At 37.2% G+C, this 15,712-nt stretch overlaps 2 protein-coding genes across 2 annotated transcripts in view; one reads left to right on the top strand and one right to left on the bottom strand.

Annotated features, from left to right (window-relative positions):
• LOC106880007 (NHL repeat-containing protein 2) overlaps window positions 1-6,744 on the top strand; it is a 26,091-nt gene extending 19,347 nt beyond the window's left edge. Inside the window, exons 11-22 of the mRNA XM_014929794.2 lie at window positions 2,627-2,774; window positions 3,016-3,152; window positions 3,309-3,444; window positions 3,912-4,010; window positions 4,099-4,223; window positions 4,430-4,527; window positions 4,652-4,736; window positions 5,239-5,310; window positions 5,429-5,530; window positions 5,772-5,927; window positions 6,285-6,380; window positions 6,469-6,744. Of these exons, the coding sequence (XP_014785280.2) occupies window positions 2,627-2,774; window positions 3,016-3,152; window positions 3,309-3,444; window positions 3,912-4,010; window positions 4,099-4,223; window positions 4,430-4,527; window positions 4,652-4,736; window positions 5,239-5,310; window positions 5,429-5,530; window positions 5,772-5,927; window positions 6,285-6,380; window positions 6,469-6,576 (1,362 nt within the window). The 3' untranslated portion in view covers window positions 6,577-6,744. The remainder of the gene's footprint in view (window positions 1-2,626; window positions 2,775-3,015; window positions 3,153-3,308; window positions 3,445-3,911; window positions 4,011-4,098; window positions 4,224-4,429; window positions 4,528-4,651; window positions 4,737-5,238; window positions 5,311-5,428; window positions 5,531-5,771; window positions 5,928-6,284; window positions 6,381-6,468) is intronic.
• A 4,093-nt stretch (window positions 6,745-10,837) lies between these two features.
• On the bottom strand, window positions 10,838-14,401 carry LOC106880001 (uncharacterized). Its single transcript, XM_014929786.2, has 12 exons — window positions 14,242-14,401; window positions 13,832-13,979; window positions 13,372-13,508; window positions 13,151-13,286; window positions 12,581-12,801; window positions 12,183-12,280; window positions 11,951-12,035; window positions 11,786-11,854; window positions 11,589-11,690; window positions 11,358-11,513; window positions 11,182-11,277; window positions 10,838-11,108 (listed from the first exon to the last, which is right to left on the bottom strand). The coding sequence occupies exons 1-12, from the start codon at window positions 14,389-14,391 to the stop codon at window positions 10,935-10,937; spliced, it is 1,572 nt and encodes a 523-aa protein (XP_014785272.1). The 5' UTR covers window positions 14,392-14,401; the 3' UTR covers window positions 10,838-10,934.
• Window positions 14,402-15,712: the final 1,311 nt, after the last annotated feature.

The raw sequence follows: 15,712 nt of genomic DNA, 5'->3' as shown, positions 1-15,712 counted from the left end.
GCTGCCTACCAAAGATGGCTGGAAGTGTTTCATCATTGAGTGGGGAGATATATATTAAATTATAAATCAAATGCTCTCGAGTGATACCACACGTTTTGCTTGCTCATTCTCTGTTTTATTATACATAAGCGTAGGCATGGCTGTGTGGTAAGAAGCTTGCTTCCCAGTCATATGGTTCCAGGTTCAGTCCTACTGCTTGATACCTTGGGCAAGTGTCTTCTATTATAGCCTCAGACTGATCAAAGCCTGGTGAGTGGATTTGGTAGACAGAAACTGAAAGAAGCCCATCGTATATATATATGTGTGTGTGTGTGTGTATTTTTGTGTCTGTGCTTGTCTCCCATCACCACTTGACAACTGGAGTTGGTGTGTTTATGTCCCCATAACATCTTTTCGGCAAAAGAGACCAAAAAATAAGTCTGGGTCGATTTACTCAACTAAGACCCTTCAATGCGGTGCTCCAGCATGATTGCAGTCAAATGACTGAAACAAGTTAAAAGAATAGTATGTGCGTGTAAGGGAGGTATGGAATTGTTTACAAGGCATTTTCTGCCAAGGTAGTTTGTAATAGACTTCATCAGAAGAAACAGGACGAATCACAAAATAGCAACAAAATCTATTATCAGTGTCGGAGTTTGAGAAAGAAACGAACTCCACATTGAGTAATGTAGTTACGAGATCGAGAATCGAAATAAGAGTTTCTTGGTTGTCTTGGCAAGAAGAGGTTGAATAAATAAAATCGTTAAATGCTGTTTTGACAAGAAGGGGCTGTATAACAAAAATCTTAACGAAGAGACTGTATAGCAAAAATCGTTGAAGTAATAAGTTCGTTGCAATTATATATTCTCATAGATAAAAAGAGGTTCTCAAAGAGGAATAGATTATTTGCTGAGGAAGCGTAAAAGTCTAATACTTACGATCAGGACACCTCAACAGAAGTTTCTGCCTGAAACGTTAGATTTCTCCCACCTTTTCTCACTCCAAAAGAATTTAATTCTCGCGATCAGTGGCGTAGCTAAATAGGGGACCAAAGAAAGCGACCGCTCCCTACGAGCACATTTTTCAAAATTGGCACCTTTTCAACAATTTCTTTTTAAACTCTTTAGTTTCCTAGATCAGAAGTTGCAAATTTCATACATAACGACATTGTTACTGAAACATGAAATTAATGAATCTAGGATACAATTACGTATATTAAAACTAATGGAATATTTCGCGTAATATAAGGCAAATGAGTTAAAAATTGTTTGGTATATGTCACAGCACCCATTTTTCATGTGCTCGCTCCCGCTAACTTTAGAGCCTGGTTACCCCTCTGCCAGTGATATAGCTACAGTGCGTGCCGCCCGGGACTTTTTTTTAGCCCACACAGGTTGATGCAGCAGACCCAAAAGCGTCGCTGGAGGCAGATTCCCCCTATCTTACCCCAGCTACACTGATGTTTATTCCTAACCTTTTGTAGTTATTATTTGCTGACACAAATCGCCACTAGTTTCCTCGAATTCTACTGTTTCACCTATTTTATTCTCTTGCCCCCCCCCCTTCCGCTGAGTTCAACTTCGATGGAAGTTGAATTTATCTTTCGTATCTGTATGCTCGATAAATTGGTGTCAAATTCTGGCATCAACTCCTGTACTCAACTGGTACTTATTTAATCGATCTCAAAAGGATGAGCGGACGAAATACTGCTAAGCATTTTGCTCGGCGTGCTAGCGATTCTGCAAGCTCGCCGATTTGTATGATCGATAAATTAAGTACTAATAATATATCAATTTCACAGGGCGTCTTTTACTTCATATACCTGTCTCCAAAATGGATACAGTTATAGTCAATTATGTCAACCCGTAGTATCTCACTTTTATTTTATTTTATTTTTCAACCACAGAAGAATGAAAAGCAAAGTTGACCTCGGCGAGATTTGAACGTAGAACGTAAACGACCGTAATTAAATATCGCATGACATTTGTTCGACGTCTTAATGAATCTAGTAATCCACTGCCTGAATACCAGCATTGATTGGACACAAATTTGCTTCTGCCCCGCCCGTAAGACACAAATAATAATTAAAATAGCTGTTAAGTGGGATTGAACACAAGGCCTTAGTAACTATAATTTCTACTCATAGAATTAGATTTCGTACGAGTTAATTAAAAATGGACGAAACTATTTTCGAATGGTACCTTTCCAAATCTGCATTGGCCTATATATAAACCATGTTAGATGATGTGCAAAAAAACAAAAACCAAGCAGCATGGGAGGATCACTGTCGTGTAACACAAGACGCCCACGTGACATTGGCTCTGAAGCTAGCCCAGGGCTTCTGCCTCTAACTGATCTAATGGGTAAACGTTATTCGTTCCAAAACCTTATCTTTGAGGGATGCGGTGTTAAAGGCTATGCTTATGCTGGAGCTTTGAAGGTATTTTCCCCCAACATCTTTGATATTTCTCTGCTAAAAAAAATTGTTACTAAGTTTATCGAATTCGCTGGTCTCGAACCTGTCTAATTGCCTTTTCAGCCTTTATTGTAATTAATTTTTAAAGTTATTTTCCAATATAAAAATTAGATTTTGTAGTTCCATCTCTTCGTGTATCGTCTTGAGTTTCCTCCTTTCATAATCCAACAGGTCCTCGAAAAAGTCGGTGCTCTCTCTAATATTAAGCGATTCGCAGGAATGGGTAGTGGTGCTATCGTAGCTTGCCTCTTGGCTGCTGGTTTTGCCCCAGATTCTGTACAGTGTCTACTAGATATGCACCTGCAAAGTTTTTCGTTCGGTAAGCTTTTTTTTTTTTCTTTTCTTTCCTTTTCAGTGTACGAATTACATTCCGTTAATCTCCTTAACCGTTGATTAGAAATTTTACTGTTCGGGATGTCCGAAATTTAGACATTCTTGATGACTGACTAACTAACGGGCTCTGAAGTCTACAAATCAATTTTCTGATTGCTATGAATAAACTATGTACCCAGGACTGAATATTTTGTACCGAATTTCCAGCCTTCTGATTTCCATTTCAGATATTCAATATACCCCCAAGGTTCGCCAAGAAGAGGTGCTTCATAACTTTGGGTGGAATGACGGCTATAGGTTTCTCGATTGGTTAGGGCGTATTTTGATACAGAAGTTTCAAGACGCTGACGTTACCTTTCAACAGGTGAGTTCATGGTTTTTAATCAAACGAAAGTTTTTTTTTTTTTTTTTTTTTTTTTTTTTCTACTCTCTCTTACCGCGGTGTATCTGCTGTGAACATCTTTTTTCCGTTTGAAATGGAACCCTTTAATTCTGATTAATTTTATTTTCGTTATTTCAGTTATACGACGAAACCGGTAACGAGCTGTGTATTCCGGTCATGAATTTAAATCTGAACAAGATGGAATATTTCCACCCGAAAACTACTCCCGACTTTGTCGTCCGACGGGCAATTTCCTTAGCCATGTCTATACCGGGTAATTTTTTTTTTCTTTTACTTTGTTTCGATCATCAGACAGTGGTAGTGCTAGGGCACCGTCTTCAATTTTTAGTATAATGAATTTATCCCGGTGCTGATTCTATTCGTCTCTCTTATTGAATCGCTAAGTTATGGGTCGTAAACGCACTAACGCCGGTTTAAAATTAAAATTTTTGAATTTTTTTTTTTAATTTTTTTTTTTACGTCTGAATTACTATTTTGACTTGCGATTACTTCTGTTTTCTCTACAATTTAAGCTAGTTCTGCATAGCTTCCAACTTAATTTCTCGTTGATTTAACTATAAATGTGCTTTCCCCCCGTACTCCTTCAGTGAAACTTAGTTGATTTTTTTTATGTTCATAAGTTTAACAGAAAATTTTCATTTCACGAAATATGGTAACCTGACTAATATTTAGTTAAGACCAATTGGCTAAATTATTCGTACTTGACCTCTTTTTATATAGGTATATACCGTCCCCTCAAATTAAGTCTGGATGAATCCCCTGAAGATTACTACATGGATGGTGGGATTATCTGCAATTATCCAATTCACTGCTTTGATGGTATGTGCAGCGACGTTTTCTTTATAATAATAAAAAAATTTTAAAAATAGGTGTTGCAGTTCTCCTGACCTTTCAAATTCTTCTATAGGATGGTGGCTATCGATGGAGCCTGATGACCGCTTTCTTCACAAATGTCAACCGTCTATTGACTTGAGATCTTTGGAGATTGAATGTTTCTTTGGATTTAACCACACAAGCCTTGGCATTATGACGGTAAAGGGATTTTTTTTCTTCATAAATATTTGATAATTTTAATGTATTTCGTTCATTAAATCTACTACTGTAAGTTTTTTTAAAATCCTATTTGCTCCTTAAATGTTTGATTGATACTTTTTCATAAGTATCTATAGTCTCCAGGCAGCCACACTTAAGTTTCAATAGCATCGGTCAATTTACTGTTTGATGCAACTTTTTTCCAGTTTGACGATTACCACAACAATGATACATACGATGTAATGAAACGGCGACTTGAACAAGTCGATGGCGTTATCTCTACACCAGCAACCGAACTTGGCAAGTAAGTATTTTTCTTCTCGCTGTCTTTCAATAACGTTCTAAACCAGTATTAGATTGATCTTAAGGTCATTGGTGGCAATATTTAGTGTAATGCACTTTTCTGATTTTTTTTTTTAAATTCTAAGGAAATGTAAAGAGGCCAAGGAAAGGCTGAAACTGATGCGACTACAATTGGAGGGCTTTCCAGAAGCCAGTGAAAAACTAGGAACTGTGAGTGTCTACCGCCCGCTTTTTAATTAGGTTTTCAATTCGAGCTAAAGTTTTTGCCTATCCCAGTGCAACCCTGATGAATTAGCCGATGATAAAAGGCTTAAATAATTATTCATTTCATTTTAATGTATCTTGGATATGCATGCTTCTCTTTAATGGAGTAGGGTGTGAATTTAATAAGAATTTGACTCTTTTCTCTGTCGGTATCCTTAAATTTTGATAAAAGGCAGCGGGCTGGAAGAATAGTTAGCACGCTGAGCAAAATACTTGGCATTTTGCCCGCCATTACGTTCTGAGTTCAAATTCCACTGGGGTTCAACTTTCCTTTTTCATCCTTTCGTGTTCAATTAAATAAGTACCAGTTGAGCACTGGGGTTGATGTAATCGACTTAGTCCCTCCCGCTAAGCTATTGGCCATGTGCCAAAATTTGAAACAAGTATTTTAGACTCGATAGCTTTTACCTTATTAGTATTTAATACTGGTTATGGTGTAACTTTTCAGATTTTGGAGACGCTTCAGGAAGATGACAACTTAGTATCTATTGTTAGATTGGCAAAAGAACTTACCGATAGCGTGAGTAAATTATTTTCGTATGTAATCCATACCGTTTGTTTAGATACGTAGACGATCAGTCTGTAATCATAAGGATTTTTTCAAATACATTTACGTAGCTTTCATTTCTTTTTCTTAGACTGTTTTCTCTTCGGCTGAGCTCCAGGTATTATTTGGTGTGGATAATGACGAAAGAGAATGTTTGGAATTGCTTCGAGGATATGCCAACAGTGAAGATCGGGTAGGTTATCAAGCTTGAATTTATTTTGCCGCTAAATTGTCTGCAAGATAGTTTAACGTAGCCTTTTAAACTTTTACAAACTGCCAGATCCAGCCGAACACATATCGTACAAGGTTTTCTTTGAGAAAAAGAAAATCGCATTACCGAAATCTAGAAACTGAGATAACGGATGATTAGTTTGAAACAACGTGAATATTTGAGGAATCCGAGCGCTAATATATCTTTCTATATTATCTCTTAGCTGTCAATTGGCACTATTCTGTCTATTGCCGAGAAAAGACACTGGCAGAATTTCTACGCTTACAGCAAGATAACACCAACGTTTGCAGTGACTAATTTGTCTTCATTTTGGGGAGCGGTTAATAGTGTATCGAACGAAAAGAACAAATCAGTGTCGGTAGGTGCAGCTTTTTTTTTTTTTTTTAATTTTTCCAAGTAATTCAAAATTGTTAAAGGCAAATGGATAGGCCGCCCCGGGCGACACATTCTAGCTCCGCTAGTGGCTAAGAACTTATCTTCAGGTAACTGGTTTCAAAATAATTAGAATCCACATTATTAATTTGCCAGGTTTGATATAATTTAAAGGGAGGCCACCTTAAGTCTTAACTTGGGTTGCCCCAAGCCGGTACTGTAATGTGAGTAGTGCCCGGCTACGTCAGTAACAATTGTATAGTACGATAACGTTTTACATATAATTTCAAAACTTGAAGACAGTTTATAACATTTAGTTTTACGTTTGATATCTAACCTACAGAAAACCGACTTGTTCCGTACTATTGGTATCTACACTGGCCATGTTACCAATAATGATACTGGCCTGCAGGAAGCCGACGCAATCTACCTGTATCAGGTGAGTTTGTATATTCCATTCTCAGACTGTTATTCTCACCAGGAATATCTTGTGTAATTTCAATCTTTTTTTTTTTTTTTTTTTTTAGCATGGCTGGAACTGCACTGTGGCGTTCTTGCGAGAGATTACCCAGACATCCACCCCTACTACGTCAGGACAGAAAAACTTGTTATCTAGCAGTTCAGACACTTCCTGAATCCGTTGACGAATCCCTTTAAACGAATTTTGCTTCAATAATGGCTACGAATACCCGAAAAATCTTTGTTCAATTTGTACTCGTCTCGAATTTGCAGTTTTTGGTTTATTTCAAGGAAATAGTAGTTTATGGCTTTAATGAATTGTCTTTATCGAAATAAAGTTTTACAACGAATGTATGTGGTTATATTTTTTTTTTGTTCACAAATTAATATACAATCGTTTCAACAGAATCTGTTAAAATGACTACGAATTATTAACATTGTGCATAAATACCGTGTATCAAATATTAAAAAATTTAAGATCGAGCTTTAAAACTGCTACTGTACTACATTTAAGATCAGTGATGTAATCAGTAGAAAAATGACTGTCCTACTTTGCAGACAGTTTTAACTTCAAAACCAACTTCGTCACATTTCTGAATATTCGACGTACACTCTTTACTTTACCTAAAATAGTTATTTTTTGAGTCCCCTTTTCTATATTAACCTGCATAAAACGCCATCGATTCAACGGGTGATCCTTGACCTGATAGATTACGGTAACCACTTCTCATTCGAATCGCAACCAATCGTGTTAACGTTTTTCCTCTACCTCAGACGACCACGACTTTGGTCAGAATGTGTGATCAGGAATTATCTCCTTCATTATCAACACAAGCAGTTTCAAATGAACTGCTCAATTCCAATCTGCTTGTAGCAGGTTTTCAATGGAGATATATCTACATATACTCTTAGATTGACCTTTTTATCGACTACGAAAGTATGAACGGCGAAGTCGACCACGGCTGAATTTAAACTCGGAACATAAAGACAAACGAAATACTGCTAAGCGTTTCGCCACCACCATACTGCTTATTTTATTTACAATTATCTGGCGTCGAAGTGACGTGCCGCTCACTGAAATATATCGGAAATGATCATGCAATAACTATTTTAATATTTCAGCTGGTACAGGCGGCGATCTGCCAGGATCGTGCAAGCCGGGCGAAGTGTTATGCATTTCGTCTGTCTTAGTTGTTTAAATCCCGTCGATGTTGGCTTACCAGTTGAACACTGGGATCAATGTAATAGACTAATCCCCTCCCCTCGAGCTTACTGGGCATGTGCATAAATTTAAAATCAATTTCAGCAAGTCGTTGGCACTAATCGTGTTTTGTTCATCTGGCCTAAAAAGGTATCCTAGAACCTATTATGTCAAACTTGGGAGCAGGTTAAATCTACTAACCAAGAAGGCTTTCTTAGATGGATTTTCAGCTTAAATTTTACAGTGCTTTACTCGTCTCGAGGATATGTAGACATTTCAGTTCAAGATTGTGTGGTGTTAGATCCCTAGTTAAACAGAATTTTTACTTTGCGGTATCGTAGAAGAAACCAACGTTGAATTTGGAACGGAAAAGTTTTTAGAATTCATTTGTGCAAAATAGAATAACACGCTACGTAAACAAAAAAAAAATAATTAAGTTGGGGGAGATGTTTACCATTTCTTTTATACCGCTACTCTTCCGAATAATTTCAAGAGAAAAGTTGGACTTAAGAACCATCAGATGTGGTGTAACTGGCAAAGTTGTTGGTGGATGGCCAGCAGTCGCCCATACATACCGGCCTCCCCGCCACCAATGTTATCCAAGGGAAATGCCGATACAGCTTGGCACCAGTGACGTCGCAACTCATTTCTACAGCTGAGTGAACTGGAGCGTCTTGCTCAAGAACACAACACACAGCCCGGTCCAGGATTCGAACTCACAACATCATGATCGTAAGCTCGACACTCTAACCACTGAGCCACGCGCTTTCATATATATATATATATATATATACACACACAATTCTTCTGCTTCACACCAACTTCGAAAGAACATCCCTCATACAATCGCACTACGACTTCAAAAGATCCCCTTTTCCGCATGTGAAAAAAGTAAGCTTTTACGGAAACCGACGATCATCTTCACGAATGTGAATAAACACGTGCTTCTTAAGTGACAGTCGTGTGACTGGTATCGTAAGATCGCCCAAGTTGCTGAATGACCAGTCACCAAACTGACGTTCAGAGACGTATCGATAAAATTGATCAAATAGAATTTGTCGCGTCTGTAAAAATCATGCAATGAACGTAGTCAATGTTTATTCATCTTCGGTTGCAGTGAATTATTCAGAACTGGGAAATGTCAAATAGAAAGTCGGTGGAATGAAAGAAGCTGCTGTAGGTAAGTTTCTCATACCTGCACACACTTTAAAACCGTTCGCATGCGAATAAGAGACTTAATGGTGTGCTGCTTGATGCGTGGCAATAGTTTCATTTTGGTTCCCCCACAACCAGGTCCTTTTGCCTACGATGGTCCACTTTTAAGAAATCGACAGACTAAAATATCAAGTCGTGGCTTCTGAGTCATTTCTCAGTTGAAAACAGGCGTGTTAGGAACTAACGCAGTAATCTATAGATTGAAACAATTGGCGAAGGATACAAAGATGAACTGGTTAAGCAATAGCATTTCGATAGCTCCATTAAGTTAAATCTATATTCGAGAGAACTAGCATTTCATTGCTGCCACCGCTACGCCTAGCCAAAAAGACGACAGATTTTACAGTTTACAAGTTTTGGATGACTGTACCGAAAATCGGGATACTGCGAATTTATCGCAATTGCTATTTACTAGCTAAAACAGATTCAAGATGTTTGAGCACTTTGCTATTGGAGAAAAAGTTTATGCAACAAGTCGAACTAATGTTATCGAAGATTTTACTCAATGTATTGTAGAATGATTAGTAGTTTCGTAATATCGCTTGTGTTAGTCTTTGGTAGTTGAGTCCCCAAACTGCATCTGCGCTATCATGTGGTTTCTATATTGTCATACTGCCACTACCTAAGGTGGGGGTGGCTGCAGGTTTGAATAGCGTTCGTATTAACTAGCATCAAGTTTATGGTCTGTAAATGGAAGTAAATTACATGGGTGGGGGGGGAAGTATATTGGGAACAAGGCGATTGGCTACAGAAATCAGAAAATAGGCAAGGTGCAAGCGTCATGAATAAGATTCAAATGCGTGAGAGTTGATGCGAAGTTACTGCTTATAAAAGTGACAAATTCTAATTTTACTGAAGCAAATTTTAAAAGTTAAGATATTAACCGAAAAATTCCTAAGAAACAGATTATAGACTTAAATATAAAGCTGTGAAATTTAATTTGGTTAAATTTCCAGAGAGGAGACAAAATGCACGCGATTTCCTGGCTGTACCAAGTACAAAAAACACTGGATTATAGAACAAAACTTATAACACTATTGGCATATATATATAAGTTGTAATGGAGTAAAGTCGTGAAGTAACAATTGAAACGAGTTCAATATTTGTCAGTCATATGAAAACTTGCACAGGCAATGTCCTTCGAGTTTGATGGAAATGTCAAACGGTGCACCAGCATGACCGCAGCCAATTGGCTGAAACATATAAATAAATAAATAAATAGACTTTATATTTTGCCAAAGTGAAGTTAACTAGACTGGTAGACGAAAGATCAGATGCTTCCAACATACCAAATTATTGCTATCGCGAGTTGCATCAGAAAAGTTCTGTTCGAAATTTAACGATATTGATTATGAAACAAATTTAAATCTTGGATGGATAAAAAGAAAATGCTAAATTTTCGAATAAAGACCGAACAGTGGAAAAAAAAAAAAAAAAAAAAATTCGATCTTGGTAAGGCATTGAAAGTAAGATTAAGTTCTAGGAAATACAAACTAAAGAAAATACAGTATACTTCTCGAAATAAGTAGATAATTTTTCTACAGTTTGCATTTCCTAAATCTTAATTTCAATGCCTCACCAAGATCGATTTTTTTTTTTTTTTTAAATAAAAACCCATCAATTTCTTAGTGACCATCGTTTTCAGAATGAACCAGGGTTATGGGGTTGTAATGTATAGCGACTTGCGACAAAAGTTCTAAAGTCATTTGACGGACACTTCCAGTTGAAAGATTTCAACGTTAGGCAATTGGCCTTGTAATTGTCTCGGCTGACTGTAAATTGTCCCGAGATCAACCACCTTTCAGCTTTTCCGAGTTCGATTAAAAGCTCACCTAACATTAGCGAAACTGTCAGAGTTGAACCAGATGCTTTGTGGCATGTATAACCGGCTGTTTATGTTTTGACATCAAAACCTGCGCCCACAATGGTAACTTTGAACACGAGGAGCTGCTCGTCTTCAAGAGCTTTCAGTTTTTACGCACTAAGCGATGTAGTGCTAAAAGAAATAGTAAAGACAAAAATATAGTTCAAAGACAATTTATTTTATTTCTAGAAGTCAAAACGAGGCCAAAAAAATAAAGCGATAACAAAGATTCCAGGTGCATATAAACATTAAAGTCAATCTTCAAGGTCCGTGGGTTTAGATTCAGTTGTCGGTTCCGTTGTTGTTTCGAGCTCTTGGTTTGGTTCATGTGGTGGTGCCTGGGTACTGATAGATACCATTTCTTCTGGTGTTGTAATTGATAGGGCACCGAATTGTCGCAAGAAGGCCACTGTACAGTTCCAACCATGCTACAAATTAGAAAGTCACAATTATAGGAGACGGAGAATTTGGAGACGCGAGAAAAAGAAATCGAGGACTCACTTGAAATAAATATATTTCGTCGGCTTCATCCAGATCAATATCATTATTACTAATATGACCGGTGTAAATACCAACAGTACGGGTCAAGTCGTCTTCCTGGAAGATAGACACGAGGAATAAGTTCAAACATCTTATATATTGCCGACATTGTCTTAACTATATATAACGACACTTACCGAAGCCAATTTGTTGATTTCGTGGATGGAATTAATTACTGTCCCCCAGAATGACGATAAATTGGTCACATTCGACCTTGTTGAAATCTTACTATAGCTGTAAAACTTGCGAGAGGTTCTTTTCTCAATAAAGCTTATAACTTCAGTAACTGGAAGCTGAAAGAAATAAGTGAAAAGTTTACAATAAAATCCATTACAAGTTTGAATATATCTAAGGGCAATCTAACTCACCATCTCCTTTGCATCAAAATGCTTTTGGAAAAAAGCAAGGCACTCATTTTCATTATTTTCAACTCCAAATAACGCCTGAATTTCTATCGCAGAGAAATGTTCCTAGAAACAGATAAGTGACCAAAACCATTTTCAAGTATTCGGGTATCAAAGTGAACGACAGATACGATTTAGAGGAAATTAGGCTAAAAGCTTACTTTGGTTATCTCCTTTGTCAATTCGGAAACCGATACCAAATTGTTGCTGTCTTTGATTTTCTCCAAAACCTGTTTATAGACAGGAATTCAGTTATATTTTAAGCCATTTACATAATCAGGATTAAGCTCAATAGACAGATTTAAATTTGAAAATTTGTAACTTACTTCACGAAGTTTTGTCATGGCTTCTGGAAACTTCTCAAATATCAGTCTCATCTGCTCAATGTTTTGACCAACGTCTTTGTATTTCCTTTAAAAGAAATATAATTTTGTTGAAACTAAATACCATCAGCTATGAAAATATTAACTTCGTATTTAAATAAAGACCATATTATCTGAAGTTATGGTCTATGCCCACTCACATTGTCATACATCATATGTACTCGAAAATACTTACTTGCCAAGGTTACTTTCGGGTATGGCGATAGCAGCTTCCGTAAGATCCAGGCGCTCCTTCATTGCATCATAAATCTTAGCGAAGTGATAATCGTCGAACTGGATTTAAACGAGAACACAAATTTAATGCGCTGAGAAACCAAATGAAGTCAAAATTAGAAATCTTTTGAACTTTAGGCTTTAGTGTTAATTTCGGAGTTCTTGAAAATTCTTACAGAAACATTACACAGTAACTTATATTATACCATTTTTGTAAATTATTCTAGTTTACTGGTATTAGTTATTCACTAAACTAGATAGTGATTAACTGGGACATCTATATAAGACAGGACACAAAACGGAACGCTGTGGACTGCAGTACTGAAACGAATATGAAAGTTTGAGGAAACTAAAACTTACCATGATAAATCCGAGGCTTTGGGAGTTAACGCCAGAGAAACGTTCTTTATTCAGCGTTCTAATATCAGGAGTTTGACATTTCTGAAGAAATGAGTTGTCGGATTGCATTGATAGCCACCAACCATCGAAGCAGTGAATGGGGTAGTTGCAAAGCATCCCACCATCAAGGTAGTAGCTTTCGGGGGAATCGGCCACACTAAATTTCACAGGCTGGGACATTCCTATTAAGAATAAAGAGTGAAAAGTATTCAAAAACTGGTTTGCAGCGGTCATGGGAAGAACAGAAAAGAACTGACATTTTTAAAGTCAGAGCCAAGTTTTGATGCGTTTTCAAAATATAGTATCGTATTCAAAGATAAAAGGATGAAGCAAAATAGTGAGAGCAAGAGGGCTAAAAAAAATTTTAATTAACAAGTGGGCAAATTTACAAATGAGGTATTATAGGCTAAAAGCTACATGGAGCTAGTCAAATGTCTAACATAAAAACATCGATTTTTAAAACATTGGAATAATACAGCAAAGCATTAGGTTAAAGAGAAGGAAAAATTGAATTGTAGATTGCATAATTACCAGGAACAGAGATGGTCATAAGGACTGCACGACGAACAACGACATCAGGTGTTGTTTTGGGGTGAAAATACTCCTCTTTCATTCGGTTTAAGTTCACAGCAACGATACACAATTCCTTGCCAGTCCTATTGTAAAGCTGAAATAGTATGAACAGGAAATAAGGTTAGAATTGTTCTCCCAATACATATCACCTGTAATAAATATATGCATTGTGTACTCACTTCTTGAAATGTTATGTCAGCGTTTCCACACTTTTGAGTTAGAATATCACCGAACCAGTCAAAGAATTTTTGGCCAGAATTCCAACCGAACTTCTCGAACATCTCATCTTGGGGAATCTCATCAGTGCACTGGTTGTCTGAAAAGGGTAAAAGAATTGTTCTAGATTAAGATTAGTTGACACACATGGATTTAGTTTATTGCCGTGACTTACGAATGCAAATAAATGTAGGAGATCCAACAACAAGTACCAAGAGTTATACGAAAGCTATAGAATATCGAATCCTAAAATTCGAATTTTAACAATGCTAGAATCAGTTATAAACACTAATTACGTGCAACAATACTATTTATCAATTGCAGTGGAGACTCCGATTCGAACAGGTAAGCCAGAAGTTGTTCTCTGCAAAATTATCGAGGGAGAGTGGCAGTATTAAGGAATATCAAAAATTGTATTCTTACCAGACAAGAACTTTTCCAGGTGTTCACTGACGGTCTGTTGCAGAGAATTGCAACTGAAACCAGCGGCCAAAAGACAGGCTACAATAGCACCAGTTCCAGCACCACTGAATCGTTTGATATTAGAAAGAATGCCAGTTTTCTCGAGGACCTGCAAGATTTTCAGAAGTTTAAAAGAGAAGAGTTTATGGGAACAAGGCTTCCGATTGCGATTAATGTAAGAACTTTCAAGTTTAAAAAAAAAAAAAAAAAAGCAATAAAACTACAGTCAATCTTTGAAAAATAAGATACGATAGTTTTCAACTGTATATTTAAGTAGCTATATATTTATCAGAGTAATTTAAAAGAAAACATTGTTTACGTATTTCAGAATGAGAACTATTGAAGAAAAAAGCGGAGGAAAAAAAACTTACTTTTATTGCTCCAGCATAAGCAAATGCTTTGGCACCACATCCTTCAAAGATTAGATTTTCAAATGGGTACTGCTGTTTCTTGAGGGATGTTACAGGCAGAAGTCCTGGGCTTGATTCAGATCCGAGATTACGTGAACTTTGGTTTCCCATGTTGCTAGTTTCATTCTTCCGCTGCTCTCTGGCAATCAATTTATAGCTTGTCTAAGACCTATGCAAATTTCAGTAGATTCCATTTGAAATTGTTCCGCCCGTTTTTATTTTACGCAACCAGGTGAAGTGAAAAGTACCTCTGCGAATTGCAATTATATTACTGAAATTTTCAAGTTCAGTTCCCACCCGTTCCATTAAAGTTATACGTAAAACAAGCAAAATTTGTGTGGATAATTTTTTCATCTGCTTTCTTTTCTATTTTCCATCTATTTTCTGATCACATGACATGTATTTTATCCCATGTATTTTATCCTACGATGCTTTCACCGCATCTTTCCATCCACTGGCTATTTAAGTCAAGCACGGGCAACCTTTATCGAGAAGCGGATCGCATTAGACATAACTCATCACCAGGTGGACCGCATAGCTAAACATTTTTGGAAAGTAATTTTTTTGTTAGGCGGCCATCCAGAAAATCCCATGGGCCGTATGCTGCCCATAACTGATTTAATTTTATTCATATCATTTGACATGTCTCTATAAGGTATCGAGTCGCACCCGTCCAATCACAGACTAGTTGGAATTGACACTCTTTTTCTTTATTGCCCACAAGGGGCTAACACAGAGGGGATAACACAATCACATGTGGGGACACATAACAAATAAAAGAAAAGAAAAGCGTATGTTATAATGAATGATAAGATGAAGATGAGAAATGGAATGAAATTTCCTCGGCCCCATCTCTGGGTTACTTCATTTTTACCTCTGTTCACTTTCTCTTTTTGAACCCGGAGCCTTCAAAAATATACACTCCGTATTTCTTCAGTAGAAGCATGTAGTTCATATTTCCTGGCGAATTTTGAGTGTCCAGATCGACTTGCCATACTGTAAATCTTTTCTTGAATCTAAAAATTTTTTCCCTTTGGTTCTCGTCCAACAACAGGCAGCAATGTCACCCTTGCACGTTGTCGAACTTGTGAGTGTCCACCGCTCTAACGTCCTTCAGCTTTTTAATTTCTTCACACACAATTTTGTGTTATCATACATCATTACATAGTTTCCTTTCTTCTTTTTTTCCGGGGGGGGAGGGAGGTTGAATTACTTGTGTCTGACTGTGTTTGTTTTCGTGTTGGAGGGGAGTAGGTTCAGTGTCTGTAGGGAGCGGGTGGGAAGAAGAGGGTGTGGGTGGGAGTTAGGTGGGGTGGGTCTCAGTATTTATTTTACCTGGTTTCCTCCTTTTTCTCTTCCTTTTCTTCCCTGTTGTCACCCATTCGCCTTCTGTTCCGCTTACTTCTTCTTCTGTTTTTGCTGATGGTGGTAT

This window comes from Octopus bimaculoides, chromosome 11, assembly GCF_001194135.2.
Source record: "Octopus bimaculoides isolate UCB-OBI-ISO-001 chromosome 11, ASM119413v2, whole genome shotgun sequence".
NCBI classification, from domain to species: domain Eukaryota; kingdom Metazoa; phylum Mollusca; class Cephalopoda; order Octopoda; family Octopodidae; genus Octopus; species Octopus bimaculoides.
The sequence above is the reverse complement of the archived record's forward strand: the minus strand, read 5'-3'. Positions and strand labels throughout refer to the sequence as shown.